Here is an 18,069-nt window from a genome sequence, read left to right as displayed (position 1 = left end):
CCCCCCCCCCACAGTCTGAGGTCTCTTGGGATGAGAGATCCCGACATCTGGCGGTGCACTCAACGAACCCGCAACACTCTGCACAGAGGCATGGCGCGGCGCCGTACAGTTTCGCAGGAGCGTACTGCCTCCATTATCAGGATCGAAGAATAATCCCAGTAATCACAGCTCTGCTGCATGACGTCACACATTACACCTTTGAGAATAACTCAGAGAGCCCACAGCAAAGCAAGGGGATGCACTCCAGATGTGTACAAACGAGCACTTGCAGGACGAACCGGTAGACGGCAGGAGAGTATTGAAACGGATTTCGAAGACGTGTGAGGACGTTGGCTGGTTTCATCTGGCTCAGGATAGGAACATAATAACGAAACGTTGGGTTCCACACAAGCCAGCTGAGCGACTATTAGCGACTAATTAGGCACTACGCCATGAAGAAGTAGGGGAGGGTGCATCTATAGACCCACGTTTTCTTGACCTCGGTACTAGCTGGAGGTTAGTTGTCAGCTTCACGCCCCGTTCGCTTTAACGCCGAGAAAAGACCTCCAGTACGAACTGGATATGAGGCTGAGTGGGCCCCAGAGCCGGTCTGAACGACGTGAAGAGAAAATACTTGATCTTACAGGGACTCGAACTCCGACCCTCTCGGCTGTCCAGCCCAGTATCCAGTCGCTATACCAGCTGCGCTGTCCCGGGTCAATAGAAAACACAATAAACTTTAAACAATAATATTAAAAATTAATTAAATTAACGCAAAGCAATTAACACTGACAAGGCCAGAACCGATATAAAGTATCAAAGCATAATGACACGTATGTACGAGTATGTGGGTGCTGAGACAAGACGACAGAAGCATGGAATTGTGTCTGCTAGTGACGTGGACACCCCCGATGGAATGATCTCAACGCTGAACTTCATTAAGACCGATCAAAAGCTTCTTTACCACACGCACACAGACGATCCCCTGCAGGCGTTAATCGTTTGCAGAGAAGCCGAGCGTCTCGACGCCGAGCATACACCGCAAGTGATCAGTGGGACACAGTGACACAGTAAAACTATGGAAACAAAAAGCGGTCAAAGGAGGAAACTAAGATAAGTAATTCAGAAAAGAATGAACGAAAAGAGATACAGAAATTAAAAAGAGAAAAAAGTAACCTGAAATTTCGCTAAATGGATGCCCATGTTGTGTGCAGGGGGCGCGTCTCAGCGGAGCCGCCGACATCGATCCGGTCTGCGGCGGACGGACCGGAGACAGCTCTCCGCCTGAAGCAACCGACTTTCCGTGTTAATTTGAGACGGCTCATCACATTGCGCCTCATGTTTCCAATCCGGCAGAGCTGTCTGCGGGTGTCTCAACAGTTCACAGTCATGCAGATGAAGCCAGGGCGCCCTGAGACAGGAAATGCATTCACGTGCCGACAATTATTGTGCATAATTGTCTGGCCCCAATGCAGCAGAGCCAAATGGCGTCGCCGTATTTCAGAACCGTTCCTCTCCCGTAAATCTGAGACTGCCCGTCGTCTTATGCTAATGAGCGTATGCGTTTTGCCCACAGAGTGTATCTGTGTGTTCCGTATGGTTCTCACAATAAACAGCATTAACTGGCTGGGCTTTGTAGCGGAGACGTAATGTGTTTCCTGTGAGGTACGGACTGAATTGCTATATATTCTGCCCACACATGTATCTGTGTGTTCCGTGTAGTTCTCACAATAAACAGCGACTCTTTCCCTAAACAGCATTAACCGGTTGGGCTTTGTAGTGGAGACGGAGTGTGTTTCCTGTGAGGTACGGACTGAATTGCTATATATTCTGCCCACACAGTGTATCTGTGTGTTCCGTATGGTTCTCACAATAAACAGCGACTCTTTCCCTAATCAGCATTATCCGGTTTGGTTAATGGATTGGACTTTTATAAACTATTTACAGGAACAATATGATTCCCCGTTGTTTTCCTCGGTCCTAGCTAATGTTGAGTTGATGCTCAATTTGCACGTTGCAGAGCATGCTTAAGGAACTCAGTCGGTATAGCGACTGGCTACGAGTTGGACGACAGAGGGTTCGCAGTTCGATTCCCGGCAGAGTCAAGAATTTTCTCTTCTCCACGTCGTCCAGACCGGCTCTAGGGCCCACCCAACATCCTATCCAATGGGTACCGGGGGATCTTTCTCCGGGGGTAAATCGACTGGGGTCAAATCGAGGTCAAAACAATGTGGATCTATACATTTACTCCTCTATGCGCCTTCATGGCGTAGTTCTTAATTACTTGATCACAGGGACAACTTAACTTTTTTTACTGCATGCTTTTAAAATGCAGCCTTTCCAACGTTAATACCAACACTGAGACCACACGCAGTAAAGCCCCGCCCAACTTCCTTCATTTGCTCATAACAAAATCAACTTCCCAATCCTTTACTTTCTTCAATTCACCCTCTCTCTGTTGTCCCTCTACCATAAAAACGAATGGGCACTGCCTAGGAACCTTCAAAGCAGGAACATGTTTCTGTCCCCCACCACTCTTTTTTATCCGGGCCTCGAATGTTGAACCAGCGCATTTAAAAATTAGAAACTTGATGTGTGGTCATGTAAGTTACAAGTGCAAGGAAGTTGGCACGCTTGCAGTCTCGCAGTGCATACACACCGAAGGCGCGTGTAACTACTCAGGATACAAAGTCCAGGAAAACTTTTCAAAAAACGTTGCTGGCCAAGCAGGGACGGACGTGGCCTCTTCTCCAACAAAACAAAGCAGTCACTGCAGTTGGCGGTGTAGAAAGGTGCCAGGTCTTGGACTTCCAGCGTTAAGGGAAGAGAAGACTCAGAACACCATGACAAATTGTATGTGCGGGTGTGGATTGGTTTCATCTGGCTCAAGATATGTACAGTGACAGGCTCTTGCGGGCACGGCAACGAGCCTTTCGAATTCAAGAATTCCGTAAGTATCTGTGCAGTTATTAGCTTCCACTCCATGAGGTTATTTTTTTATTGCTAGTGAGGTGCGACTAAGTCCCTTGCACTGCGGCCACTTCTGGCCTATTGCACCAGCCCCAGATGATAGGTGAGGGTGATTGTGGAGCACTTGGTGGAATGAAGATTGGCAGAGGAAACCGAAGTACTCGGAGAAAACCTACCCCAGCGCCACTTTGTTCACCACAAATCCCACTTGACCAGACCCGGGATCGAACCCGGACAGTCGCGGCGGGAAGCCAGCGACTAACCGCTTGAGCTATGGCGCTGCCTACTCCATGAGGTTACCTATCAGTTTTGTACAGAGAGATGTTCTGCTGAAAAGCCGTTTGACCTTCGAGTAGGCTGAAGTTAGTTTCGCCGGACGGACACGACAGCCGCTCTGCTGGTGTCGTCTTGCGGGCGGCCTAGGCAGCTGTTCGCCTGCTTGCAACACAACAAAGTAATAAAGATCTGGGATCAAGCCCACTAACCCATAAACATACCAATAAAACAGACACAGCAGCACAAAAATATCTAACTCCTATCTTAGCGCGAGCCTGCACACACTGCATGTAGGAAGGATACTAACTCAGTGAGGCATAGCCCTCATTAAGAAGCTGGTAGTCGCTCAGCTGATCAAGATATTTTCTTCCTTCTAGGCTTATGAAAGCCGAAAGTTCATTACCGTGTCCATAAGAGAGCGCCACTGGACACCATGAAAGTAGTCCACACCGTCACATACTATTTATTCATTATCCATTTTAATATTATCCTCTCGTTAACTCCTCCTTCCGTGGTCGATCCAAAGAAAAAAAGTCTAACCCCGACGAGGGCCTGTATAATATTTCAGAGCACGGATCTGAGGTACCGGGTTGCAACCCTTGTCTAGCCGGCAAGTATAAAATCACCCCTTGTCGGTTGTCCGGGACTGCTTATTCACGGGATTCTTAGCTACTCTCCGCAAGGAGGTACAGCCTGCTCACAGTGAATTGTCAAGGAACTTTCGACTTGCATATTTTTGTTCGAAGGCAAAAATAAAATAGAATTCCAACCGAGAACGTCAAGATACGCTTCTAAAAAGAAGACATGTAGAGCTGAAGCTGCAGAGAGTCGGTCGCACTCAAACCGTGTGAACTTTCGTCGGCGCGCGCCCTGCTCTGGGTTACGTCCCGAAGAAGAAATTTTGGATGGGCCACACGTGCTTGGTTACGTTGCCCTTCACTGCCGTCGATGGCTGCTGATTCCACTTTAGTAGCCGGACAACACAATGCATATTTCCATAATCCCACATAAATGCCGTATACAGGACGTACTGCTTTACTGCAACAGTCTCCTGCCATATTCTCTCCACGGAAGCAATGTTCCAAAGAATGAATGAACATTGTACGCTGTGGACCAGTGCAGGGTCCGTTAATCAAATTAACTGGTCAATAAATTGGCTTCATTCATTCACCGTGCCACGATCCAGCGGTCGTTTCGTTTTATACCCCTCAATCGTGGCTAGTGTACTGCACGCAACAAGGGACCACAGAAAATCGATTATGATGCTGATAATGATTGTGCCAGGACGGCTCTGTCGGTATAGCGACAGGCTACGGGCTGCATAACCGAGGAATCGGCGTTCGATTGACGACAGCAGCAAGGCGCTTTTTCTCCAAATAGTTCAGACCGGCTGTGAGGCCCTCCAAACTTCCTACACAATGGGTACCGGGGTCCGTTTCCCCAGGGGTAATGCAACTTTACGTTCTATTATAATAACTAGAGTCTCCGTAATGCAGTTTCAAAAATTATGTTTGTATCTCATTGTCACTGTCACGTTCATGTAGTCACTGTTGTCACGAGCCTTGCGGAGGCAGGAACACGGCTGGAAGCGAGCTCAACACCTCTCCAACAGAAGCAAGCGAACAATCAGGCAGAAGTAAGAGCGTTAACAAACATGTGAATTAAAAATTCGTACTTTTTTGTTGTCTTCATAAGAGAGATCAGAATGACGGCTGGTCAGTTTCAAGGGAGCGGGGGACGAACCGGCGCTCTGCCAGGAACAAACCCGTGTCCAGTCAGGCTGTTATGCTCTCATACCTAAATCTGTGTTGCGGAAGTAGGCGCACTGCCGATATTCGAACCAGGTACCTACCAAGTACTCGTACAAGGAATAAGCATCACCATTTGATTCTAGTTTTACGGATAATAAATAACTGAAACATACTCGATCAATCTATGATACTGCAATGGGGGGGTTAGTACGAAACGACCAACTTTTCCACATACAGCAGCATCCCGCGCGTCGTGGGCCACCAGCCAAAAGTAAATTCGCTCCACAAATTTCGGAATAACTCCGAACATAAAAGCTGTCGAAACAAAACGGACAGACAAACATAACCTCCCAGCCATGTGTCCAGCTTACACACGTTCTTCAAAGAAGACAAATATACACATGAAACGTCTGTCCCGGGTTCGAATCTCAACATTTCGATGTTCCGCCTGCAGTATGCCGCAACTTCTCCGACTCCTGCGTCCCGCGGGTCAATCTAAGCGGCCCGGGGCAGTACTTCTTCCCACCTTACCGCTTGGTCTCTGCATCGTCGCGTCTCACTGTCCCAGTACAGCGACTAGTCTACGGGCTCCCGGCAGGAACAGTATTTGTCCGCAGCAGCCAACTGACTTTGAGGCTCACGGGTACTGAGGGCCGGAGATAAATCAGCCGGGGCGTGAAGCTAACCACTCATGTCTATTTATTTAGTGCTGTGGTTATCAATTTTTGGAGCTATATATCCACTCCCCACATGTCCTCATGGAGTCTTCTTAATCAAGCAGGGGCCTGTGAATTAACTGATGCATTACGCGAGCCTCAGTAGCCAGAAAACTGCAGGATGGCCGGACACTCTAACTTCGAAACACTTTGAGATGACGGGTTATCTTCAGAGTACCGTCCTATCGACACTTCTGGTTTCGGAGCATGTTCAAACAATTTGTTGCCCAACTTCATTTCTGGAAAAAGATTCCCGGCTTCTGCAGTACTTTCAGCATTTTTCTTGCGTGACACGATCGGAGGAGCCCTTGCAGACAGGACAGGATTGGAAAGCACGTTCCCAGTGTTCATATCTCGGACAGCAGCAGACAAAAGAAGGGTCGAACCCTTTGTAATTGTGTTTGTCTGCTCGCTGACAAGAAACCAAATGGGTTGCCTCAGCAGTTACGTGACTCTGGTTCCGTGGCTACCCGGTTCGATTCTACCTACCTCATTCGTTGTATTTTAAGTAGGTCACGGTCACTTTCTCCCCGGGGTCATGAAGTAATGTGGCCACGAGGCAGTAAAGAAGCCCATAAACAAACTGTTCACAGGCCCATCAGTCTGTGTGCGACAGTTACATGGGCGGGGCTTCATTGCGGTTTTTATTACTCCGGCTGCATTTATGGCCAGCCAACACGTGGACATGTGGGCTACTGACGGCTGAGTTACAGTGTCTCCTGGAACGAGTTTACCGACGTTTCGGAGAAACACAAAATATGTCAACGAAGTAAATAGTGAGGATATTTTTTTTATCTATGTGCTGATTGGTTCCTTGCTTCGCTCAACTACGAAGATGGAGGCAGGTCGTTCCTCCGAAACGTCGGTAAAATTCTGCCAGACCATACGACGCCATGCTGTGGCAGCAAGCGCCGGGCCCACACAAACAGGAAGCCGCACATGAAGTCACCTCGCGTTGGGGCACAAACAGAGACGAAAAGACCGGCGCCCGCATGACAGCTGGAGCAGACACACGCGCCGCTGTGCTAGCCAACAAAGGTAGCAGCGTTTGGGTGGCCACATTCACCTTACGCTTTGATATCATACGATTCAATCAACAAATAATTAATAATTTATCATTTGATAATTAAATGATGCGTTGTATCAGATAGTGTTCATCGGATAGAAAACGTCTATTGACATTCTGAAGTTAGTTTAATTAGATGGAACGCTCAAACCGCTGTCGCTTCTGCCATGCCCCGTGGCTGTCCGTCTCAACCAACCGGAAGTCGCGGTGTTCTTATCCCGGAGGTGCCAGATCATCCCCGCAATTTCCTTACCGCGTCCAGGCCAATGCCACTTCCGTTTCCTTTCGCAAATCATCTTTCTGACATCCTGCAGCAGATCAGTTCCACGCAACAAACAAACAAACAAACAAACATCCAGGTGTCGGTCAGTCGCGGTTCCTTACTGGACATTAGCGTCAGGTTTCAGCGCGACAGTGACCACAGAGAAGCAGCTTAATATTCTTGTGACATCCACGCATCTACTTACTCTGTTGGCCGGGGCGTTTTCAACGGCCTATAGAGACCTACTGACGTAGGAGTGTACGTCATGAACGGACAATGACGTATCCTCGCTCCCACAGTAGATGGAGTATATCATTAAAACCTTCGTAATTACGACTCACCAGATCACTAATACGTAACGACATTTTCTGTCCTCTCCCCAGCCAATACTGAAGTAACAGGCAAAAAGCGCCTTGTCGCGCCAACAATTTACTCTATTTTTGTTAGTTCTTCATTTCCACTAGTTTATTGCCGAACGCACTAACGGCGATGGAAGGGCTCTTCATATATGAAGCAATAATGCGCTACTGCAGTAACGCTAAAACTGGCCCACACACAGAGTATTTATATCTCACACTAAGCTGCGGTCACCCTAACGGTCTTCGCACTGGGGACGCAGCATGTTTCTCGCGCGCCATCACGTGGCAATGCGTTTCACTGAAGTCTGTGTTCCTTTCCCACGGCGCATTCAGCGACAAAGTGGTGACGAGCTTAAGCGGATACTTAAAGCAGACATAAGAGAATTTGCGTGCAGCTGTACACTGAAAACGCCCATGTCCCTGTCTATCCGGATGACGCAGAGCTGTCACGTGCGATGCGACGCGATTTTGCGTGAGCAGGACATGGAGCTGTGTTCCCTGGCTCAGGATAGAGGCTGAACCTTCGGGTTCCACAATGGTGACTGTAAGGCCTCTGCTCCATGCTGTTCGTTTTAAAAAGAATCCCGCAGTTCCACGTGATCTCGCGGAACGAGCGAGGACGTCTTACGTTTCTCTAACAAGTTAGGAAATGCGTGCATTGGAACATTCATGGCACACCCGTTCTCGTGGTGTCCGGACTTCGAATTCCAATACAAAATTGCATTCGAGTCAGTCCAACGATTTCCGAGTTAGACTACAGCATGAGAATCCAGTCGTTTAACCGCATGACCGAAACGAATTGGTTATAAAACAAATTTTGCCCGAAACATTTCTCGTTCCGAAAAGTATTGAGCCAGTTACGCTCAAGATGGCGCGCCTGTAAAGTGTCCGTTATTGTTGTCGAATTTTGACCAAAACTGGAATATGCAGACAGCTTCTCGCTGTGAAGGCAACGGACCTGTGGCATGTTTGAATACGACTGACTTCGGCTGGGGCAAGTGACTAGTTTCGTGGCCATTATCCTGTGGAGTCGCCGTACACTGAGATGTATGGCAAGCAACGGCGGCACTGAGGCAGCTGGCACCGCTTCTTGCCGATAACTACATCACGCCCGAGCTGCTTCGGACTGTCCTTCACTGCAGCAGCGAATGCCGCGCCTCTGTTGCCACACGAATTTGCTCAGTCTAAAACATTTCTGAGTGCACGTCACAACCCGAGTGCCCAAGCTGTGCTAGCAATTTCGTGATGACGTAGCGACCTGCACCCTAGACACAGTGTGGCCCCATTCCCACCACCCCGCCCCGGACACTCGTCTTACTGGAGAGCACTGGGTTCAGCTGGCTCAGAATGGAGTACTGAACCTCTGAATTTCTTGACCACCTGAGTGACTGTTCCCTGCAATTTATAGCAGCCAGTCAGTTGGTGAGTTGCCTCAACGCATGAAAACACTGTGAGGCCCCTTCAGCTGCCAGTGAGGCCCTCTGTTCACTCCTGTGAATCTGGAGCAGTTGCGGCACCCTCATTAACTGCGCTTATGTACCGCCTGGTGAACTGCAGCCTCGGCCGAGATTAGAACCAAGCACTTTCCAGATACAAATCTGATGCGCTACCGGTAGGCAAAAAAAAAAATCGGTGAAAAGCATTACGACTGACTTTGACTACGTTAACTCAGAAATGAAATCGATTGTTGCTGGGTAGATCATTGTTGGTTAATGAGCACGGAACAGTACTGACATCCATGTATCTGACCGGCCGAGTTCGAGAAAACTGGTATTTCGTGTTTGGGCCCCTCGTGCGAGTGCCGTTATTTTGCTCACGCAGTTTTTATTTTTGGAGATGGTCTCATCTCATCTGAAGTGACAGACCCGTTTTCGACAAAACTGGCATTCTGCTCTTTGGCGGCCACCTGAACCGCCTCCATTGTGGGAGCTGCAATATCCATATTCACGTGGCACTGATAGAGACCAACAACTCTTCAACACTCAGTACGAATAAACAGAGAGGCATTCCAAAAATAACATTCTCGTATACAGAGGAGCCGTCAAAATCTCACTACACTTCGTCATATGAGTATGGAAGGGCAGCTGGGAGGACAAACCTCACCGGGCTGTAGCAACGTGCAGCGAGGCTTCACGCGGCCCAGCAGGACAGGTCAGGCCGTAAACTGAACCCACACCGCGCAGCAACATACTGTAACGAGACAAAGGACGGGGCTCCCTGGGTGACGGGACACTATGGGTGGAGCTTCAGTACGTTCTGCAGAACTTAGCACGTCGACAGAACCGAATAACCGGGTCTTGAACACGTGTTCACTTGTTGCATACCCAGAGCAGTTTGTGTCCTTCCGCGAGGCTCAACTCTAGGTTCGTCCATGTTGGATTTGTGGTTCCCGCGGCGGTGACTGTGACGAGTGTAGTCTGTAGTCCATGTTTCGGAGGCTTGAGCTGCTTCCATCATCAGGGTTGAAGAGAAAGCCAGGTAAACGAGCACCAAGCGGACTGCTGTTACCTGCAGCGCCCTCAGAGTCACTGTCACTCGGTGTATCAGCGCTGCACTCATTAGGCTGCGTATGTATGTAAGAATCAATAAAGTAATTACATAATTCATGAAGGAACGCCGGACCGGTGTGAAGTAATGCATCGATCTGCCGCCACGGGGCGCGGACTCAATTTGTGCGTACAGGCACACCGTGCGTGGGCGCCTCTCCGGAACACAAGAATAACCCTGCACGAACAGAAAATGCTTTTAATTTCTGGTATTAATATTTCGTATTAAAGGTAAAGTTAAGACAAAGTTGTCCCTGCGCTTAATTAAGCACCACGCCATGAAGACGTACGGAGAAGTGTAGGTATGCCTCCACTCATCATTACCTTCGGCACTAGCTTCACGCCCCGGCCGCCTTACTCCCGGCACGAATTCTACAGAACACTGGGCGGGTCCAAGAGCCAGTCTGCGGAAAAGAGAAAAATCTCCTGCTGTGGTTCCTCAGCCGTCCAGCCTGCAGCTCACTGCTATACCGACTGTGCTATCTCGGCTCCTAGTATATTGAATACTCGCTTCTTTCCGAAAGATGAGGGAGGGGGCACATGCTTGGCTTGTCCCCCCTCCCCCCTTCCAGTACGAAATTTGCACTTATACGTAATCACGATAGGCCCACACTCCCAGCGGCGTTAGCGAAACTGGCCCTGTCTCCTGTCCAGTGAGTCCTGGGGCGTCACTACGCCTGCTACTGGCATCACGCGAGCCAGCTGTGCTCATCTCGCTGCACGCAACCTGACAGTCACTCATCTGGTTACAACAGCCCGATTGAGCCAGTTGAACCCACTGCACAACTTCATACCCCATTCACTTCTTTAAGCTCGATTTTAATATTGACATGTAGACCCACTGCTTCGGAAGGCCTCGGTAAACAAGCCCGAAACAAGTACGCAACCAAAAACAGAGTAGACCCACTTCTAGGCAACGCACGCAACAATAGAACCAGTGGCGTAAGAGGTGTTTTCTATGTGGTTTCACATATACGTGAGTCTATATAACGAGAAGCCATCAAGTGCAAGTCTTGTATATATTGTACACAGAAATAGGAATTAAGATTAAATTTGTAAATATATGTAAATACTGACAATGGACTTACTAACACAGACTATGACTGACAAATGACAGACCCGACCTCTCGTCAGAGAGGGCGCCCCAAATGGACAGGACAGTAACTTTCATATAAGGGGGGGGGGGAATCTGGTATGAGCCCCAGTCAGGACTCGACACCAAGACAGACAGACTACCGTCAGTCGCAATGCGACTTTGACTCTGACTTTGGAAGTCAGATAGTCCCAGTGGACTGGGATGACATATATATCCACTGCTAGGCAACGGGTGGTCCGACCCGATAACGAGAAGCCAACAACTGGAAGTCGGAATAGCCCCAGTGGAGTGTCCAGCCGGAAGAAGACGACAGAGTATCAGATAGTGATTTTGAACTGTTTGTAACCTGTTGTATAAAGGTCCAATACATTCGACAATCAAATCCAAACCCCATCTTATTAGTCACGCAAATCCCCGAATACGTCACAATATTCGGACATATAAATCCATTGCTAGGCAACGCCCGCCAAAACGCAACAATCGAAGGGGGTTATGCAACCCGCTTCTAGGCAACGGCTCGGTAAACACACGTCCACCCCAAGAGTGCTTAGCTATCACGTGACGTGTCTTCTGTAATTCCGCGCCGAATGTGTATAGGGGACAAGAAAGTCGTTTGCGAGCTGTCTTAGGCTGGAGGAGTGAGTAAGAGGCGAAGTTCCGAGGGAACAGCAGTGAGGCCAGAAGAAGAATCAGAAGACACAGTGTGTGACGTTACATGTGCCGTAGTACATCGACACTGGGACTGTAGACTATTTCCGTCAGGTGTATCCTCTCATCTCGTCGTCCTTCATTTGATCACCCCAAGAACAAGTGATGAAGCTCCCCCCTTACGCAGTTGTCTCCATTCTCCCTACCGATGTGACATCTACACTGACCAGTGACAGGCGCGGCTCGCAGCGAGGCTACAGGAGAGTTTGCTTGAAATTCTCAAGGCAGTGACCCCTACAAGTCTGCTTTCGGAGGAAGCTACTGCATCCGTCTTCAGAGTAGAGGGGGTCTTCGTGAAGACCACGCGCAGTATCTGGGCACCGCAACTTGTAGTTCTGCCTTGCAAGCAGCGGGGGCAGCGGGGGCGGTGGAGGCGAGCTTACTTAACACAGCCGCGTATACGCAGACTGGTAAACTGTTAATTGTGTGATGTCACGGCCCGACTGCCCGCAGGATGAAGACATTACGGGCAGAAACTGCTCTATCGGCGTAACATGAGCTTAACGTTGACAGCGGCGGTAAGAACACGGGGTGCTGTGGACTTGGTTCCTTATGATTCTGGCACCATTAATCGCTTGGTGTTTGTAATGGAGACGCGGTGTGTTTGCTGTGAAGTAGGAATGGAATTAAAATAAATATATTAATTTATCTAACAGCTTCTGTCTGGAAATGGTTAAAATGGCTTTGACGGAACTTCTGAGCCAAGTACAGCCCCCCCCCACTGCACTCCGTCTCCGGTTTCTGCTTTATCTGAATAATTTAAATGCTAACTCTTCCAGAGAGAACCCCCGATAAACGGAACGGCTTGCAAACTGTCACAAGACGTCCTTTCCGCTTGTAATTTAGCATGCATTTATGTCACAATTTCCGCTGGCTCGCTCTGTCGTAACGTGGCCTGGAGCCGCGGCACTTAATCCTCGTCTAGACTTGCGTTCTGGTTCTACTGTTAGACAAATTCAATTGCGGTCCACACTGAAACCGAATAAGGAAACAATTCGATAACGTGTCAAGTCCAGTGCGTGCGTGTCCACCTGTCCATCGCGGGGTACTTGGATGCAGTGTGTTCGCATTCCTTCACATTGAGACACGCCGAATGTTGCGGTCGAATGGTCAGGACTCCTGCTCCGTATTCCGGAGGTACAGGGTTCGCCTCTTGGGGACATCCGCTATTCTGACCGATGTTTCCGTCGCTTTCCTCTCTCGGTGCCTCGTGGGGACTACCTCAAATCTGGCTAAAATCGCCTCCTTCCACATCCTTTAAAATTAATTATTCGCTAATCATCCTAGCATTACGCTGTGAGCTACTGGCAGCGTCCTAAAATGAACCACGTGTTATGAAACAGAACACAGCGTCAACATTCTACCGCGTTCGCTCCGTTTCAACTGCCACGAAAGCCTAAGACTTGCTGAGAAACTGCACTGGCCACAGAAACCGCATCTGTTCCGATAGACAGACGGACCTGTGTCCGATTTTCACGAAAACTGGATTGCACAGATATAATCTAGTGAAATTAATCGACAGTTTATCAAACTTCAGGAAAGTCCTTTTCAACTATGTTTATAGCCGTTGCAGGCATACGGACGCGACGATACAAATAACGACGCCAAACATGCGCATTTCTCTGCCTTTTTCGCTATGAATGGGCCAAAAATTGTAATCAAGCATTATCTTGTTTCCGTGCACAAACGTTAGAAATTTGAAGGGTACTATGCTGTGTGAGGTGGCGCCGTATAGTCTGCCGTAACATAAATTTAAGAGTAAAAACAATTTAGTTTCACCCGAATTAAAAACAATTCAGTACAGACAGGCAGAAGTGCCCGTTCTTCCCCCGGGATATAGTCGCCCTTCCGGTCAATATCATGATATAGGCCCGGTAGCTAAAGCTTCCAGGAGGGGATAAAACACAGAATACGAAATTAAAGTTCACTCATGTAATTAAGAAATTGGGAACGAGGATTCAGATCGCACCCAAAAACTACCGCAACACGTGCACATCGCGGCTACCGTACATACTGGTAGTGGCATGCAGCAAACCGCTTAACATGTTCCTGTTGTGTTAGGTCAGTGTGGAAACCGGCCACTTAGCCTGTGTGAGTTGACTGAAGCACTGAGCTCCTGCGAGCGGCGGTGGGGACGCAATGTGAATACAGCGTTGGTGTGCATGTCATGACACCGGGGATCGATCCGCGTGGGTGCTCTTAACGTAGAGTTCGAAAATTTTCTGACCGGCGATCATGCGGAAGTGTTGGTGGCACATTTGTGGGGGGAAAATGTAATTATTCTGTGTTAAGATTTCGTAAGACTGAACAGTGACGACACGAAAGAGTCTGCCAGTACGCGACCTGCGTCCCATTTATACGCGGTTAATTAAGACGGTTGCAGCCATCTTAGAAACCTACAAAGACAATGAGAGTGAACTGCCGCTAATCAAATGCCTCAATATCGTCACTTGATAAAGCAGCCGATCGGAACGCCTGCGACGACGCTGTCTCAACTGGATGGGTTATATGGCGCCGAATGATCATTGCAGGTACAGACTCAGAAGAGGTTCGCCAAGTGGGGCTGAGAAAAACGACGAGGCACTTGACTGAGGGACAGTCCACGGTCAGAAGGACGCTAGAAACAGTTTCGAGAGCACCGTCTCGGCGTCAAGGGCTAAGGGGCAGCAGATTTCATTACAGGATCAATGGGACGCTGAAGTGCACAAGGGCTTCAGTTCCTATCGTGCAGAAAACACACTGCGTCTCCATTACATGAATCTATCGATTAATGCTGTTTAGGTAAATACTAGCTGTTTAATGTGAAAATTATATGACACATAAATAAACTGCGTGAGCAGAATGCAGAGGTTTAATTGGGCCGTCACAAGCAGATAGGAGTCACGTCTTCATTAATATCACGCTACGCCGCTGTCTTATGCGACTAGACATTCATGTTCTTGTGACCATCAACAGAACTGCCTAATGAAACCAATATCAGTATTATTATAATTAAATGGCATTTATACAGGTAATATTAATTAATATCAGTAATATTAACATTAAAATAAATTGTTTGTATTATTAATTACGGCCAGCAGAATTGCATTATACATAACAGGATGCAAGAAATTAAAACATCCTGAATAACTGACATTCGTTTGGAAGTTTCTTAAGCCACTTTTTCATTTAACGGTACACGGTGTCGCAGGCTCCGGATACGCCGTATAACTGTATCGGTGAGTCCGGACTTCGCTACTCACCTCCATATAATGTAGAGTTACGAATGCGTGGAGCGACGCCCCTCCACTCTCCCATACGCCTTCAGGCTCTTGAGATCACCAAAAGACTTACGTCCCTTCAGCTGCTGAACCGAGGAACTTAGCCAAAGGCTTCTAGCCGCAGTACACGCGCCGCGCCGCACTGTTCCTAATATTTCAGAGTCAGAGAAAATACTGCATCTCTGCGAGGACTGTTTTATTGCGGAAATGAAACACATAAGTACAAGGTTTGGGCAGCCACTTACATCAATGAGGCAGATACAGTTGCACGTGACCTCAACGAATCCTACATTCCTATTGCGTAGACTGCTAGTCCTACAGATCTGTTAATATATTAACACTACTAACATTAAACTGAAAGTTCCCACCGTCGCCATGTTCGTGACTTTTTCGCATCAGTGTACAGATGTGTCTGTGATCTATCCGCAGCTTCAGCGGTTCATCAGCTGTCGCCATCAAACTGAAAGCTGAAGAACCCAAAATTAAGTGAGGTTCCCACATCATAGGTTCGCACTTCCGCCATGTTTGTTATTGTTAATTGTGAAGTTGGACTGACCCTCAACTGCATATAATTCATACCAGGTTAAACTAGTTCAAAAGTTGAAGTGGGGGGGGGGGTTACACAGCCAGTCTCCTTTTTTTTTTCCCTCAAGGAAGGAAAATTACTGAGCGGTAATTAACATTTTTTACTTGTACGCGGGAGGTGTCCACTTTAAGTCTCCGCCTGGAGACCGGACGTTCTGACAGAGTTCGTGGTTTTCTTCAGTCCCTCCGGGTAATTTCTGGGTCATTACCCCAACCTAACTCCCCAATTCACTGTCCACTAACAATTCAGGCACGTGGCCTCTCCCAACTCGCAGAGCACTGGGCCTGCTTGCCGTCTGCATACGCGGGCGGTCCCGCAAGCAGCGGCGGTAACAGCGGCCGAGGCAGATTCTTACCTGGTTCCGCAAATGCGATGATTTCCGATGTGCGACCATAAAAGTCGTCAGGTTCAGATTCCGGGGCCCGCGTGCTGGCTGGACCCGCGCTGTCATCGTCCATGATTCTGGCGTCACTACCGCTGCCGTCCTGCTGATCCCCCGTCTCCTCTGCCCTGTATAGTGTCTCCATGATGACCTCGCGGGGCACGGGCGCCGTGACATTGGGCTTCTCTTTGAGGCCGAGCTTGGACAGGATCTGCCGCTTGATGGTCTCTAGACGGATCACGTCGCTGTTCTGTGTCCTGTCGCGCCTCTGTTCCCGCTGAATGCAGTTCGGGCAGTCGGAAGGCAACGCTGGTATTCTCTCTAATTGTGACGACGGTAGAAGTTGCAGCTCTGGCTGGGCGGAATGTCTGGTGTCTTGGTGCGGGTGTTGGTGCTTGTAGTGGTGGTGGTGCTGGTGATGCCGCTCGGTGCAGTCGGCGCCAGTCCCCATGGACACCGACAGGAACACCAGCATCAACCACAGCCAGCGAAATGTTCTACAGCGACGCAACAACATCTTGCTATGTCCGATGTACAGTCAACTTGCAACACAATTGCTTCCTAGAAGAAGGTTACTTTTAAGTGCAGAGGGGAGCCTCCATGGCTGTCAGAAACGGTCTAACTGTCCTGGGAAACGTCGTTACAACCGATTTCCTCCCGTTCTCGACGAATGTCCATCTTCTAGTTTTCGGTAATTGCTGTGGAACATGCAAGCTCGCCTTTGCATTGCGTGATATTTTATTGTAACCTCAATTCGTACAATTATTTCAAAAAATATCATTGTTGAATTCAGTGTGTGTTACTGCCTGCTGACATAACCTGGCACGAACACATTATGACGCCGATACGGGGGTCGGAACGTCAAGACATCACACCGGTTCAAGGCTTCACGCGCAAGTGACCCTGACACACGCACATACGCCACGACAGCTGAACTGAGTAGCCCACCCACAACACAGCAGTCGCTGCGGTTGGCGTACTTCGACTGCGAGAAGCCGGCCCGCTCTGACGTAGCCTACAACTGCCGTCCGGCATGCGCACTGATGCAAGATAATGCGTGATCAGCTGGCTAGCGAACTGGGCCACACCCACTCTAGAGTAAAACCACGTGGAGCACTGCATCTGCATAACGCTCCAGACACCAGTCGTTACGAGTATGAGAGGGGCTGAGGAAAACTACGCAAGCAGTATACGGGCCTCCTTAAACGCCTACACACTGAGAGACTTCCGGGTGTTTGTTGTCCCTCCAACATGCTTACACCGCAGCGAACACAAGCGAGTGACTTGCGTCCATTCATTTAGATCAGCACTCACACTTTGATGTCGTGTACCTGCGCGTGGGTGGGGATGAGGCAAGCCGGGCAACCCCCTCCCTCGGATTACTGGGAAAAGGGTCAAAAGCAAAAATGAAATATACCAAATATTAATTCCCAGAATTTCCAGTTATTTTTAAACTTAGTCTCCTATCCTGAATACTGCAGAGCGATCAGTAACAACAGTCTTCAACGGCTTAAGAGTAACTCTGACAGCAAATTTTGTGCTCCACCCCCGGAAGAATGCTGGTGGAGCGTAAATACAAACACGTGCGTGCGGGGGTAGGCGGGCAGCTCACGCAAGCCGATCTGAGCTTATGTAATTGCTTACAGGTGCCGCACTCTCAGAACAATTTTATGAATGTGCACTGTCGCCGCTGTTCCTTTACTTACCGACACGACGCCCCGCACTGATCACACCGTGCAAGGAACCAACATGGCGGTGCCGATAGATCCCTTTACTTACCGACACGACGCCCCGCACTGATCACACCGTGCAAGGAACCAACATGGCGGTGCCGATAGATCCCTTTTGCATTATAACAATCCGGTTATGGTCACACAGCAAACAGACTGGTGAGGGCGCGAGGGGGGGGGGGGGACTCTTAGGTAAGACATGTGACACTTGTTGGGGACATACGAAATGTAACGAGTCGACACATGTATCAGCACTTAGTAGCGCCACAAAACACAGGTGTTCGCCTTGTCATTTGCATTTTCTTCGGGGAAGAAGGGTACTGTCGTGTCGAGTGGTTCACAGACGTTTCGGACGGAACACACTACAGGGTGTCACATCCCA

General features: G+C 48.9%; 1 protein-coding gene across 1 annotated transcript in view; it reads right to left on the bottom strand.

The window, feature by feature from the left end:
- Positions 1–16,955, bottom strand: part of LOC111873506 (inhibin beta chain) — a 32,679-nt gene extending 15,724 nt beyond the window's left edge. The window contains exon 1 of the mRNA XM_023868278.2: positions 15,931–16,955. Within this exon, the coding sequence (XP_023724046.1) occupies positions 15,931–16,474 (544 nt within the window). The 5' untranslated portion in view covers positions 16,475–16,955. The remainder of the gene's footprint in view (positions 1–15,930) is intronic.
- Between the last annotated feature and the right edge of the window lie 1,114 nt (positions 16,956–18,069).

The sequence above is a fragment of the Cryptotermes secundus genome, unplaced genomic scaffold (assembly GCF_002891405.2).
Source record: "Cryptotermes secundus unplaced genomic scaffold, Csec_1.0 scaffold395, whole genome shotgun sequence".
Classification (NCBI taxonomy): Eukaryota; Metazoa; Arthropoda; class Insecta; order Blattodea; family Kalotermitidae; genus Cryptotermes; species Cryptotermes secundus.
This window is presented reverse-complemented; position numbering and strand designations above follow the sequence as displayed.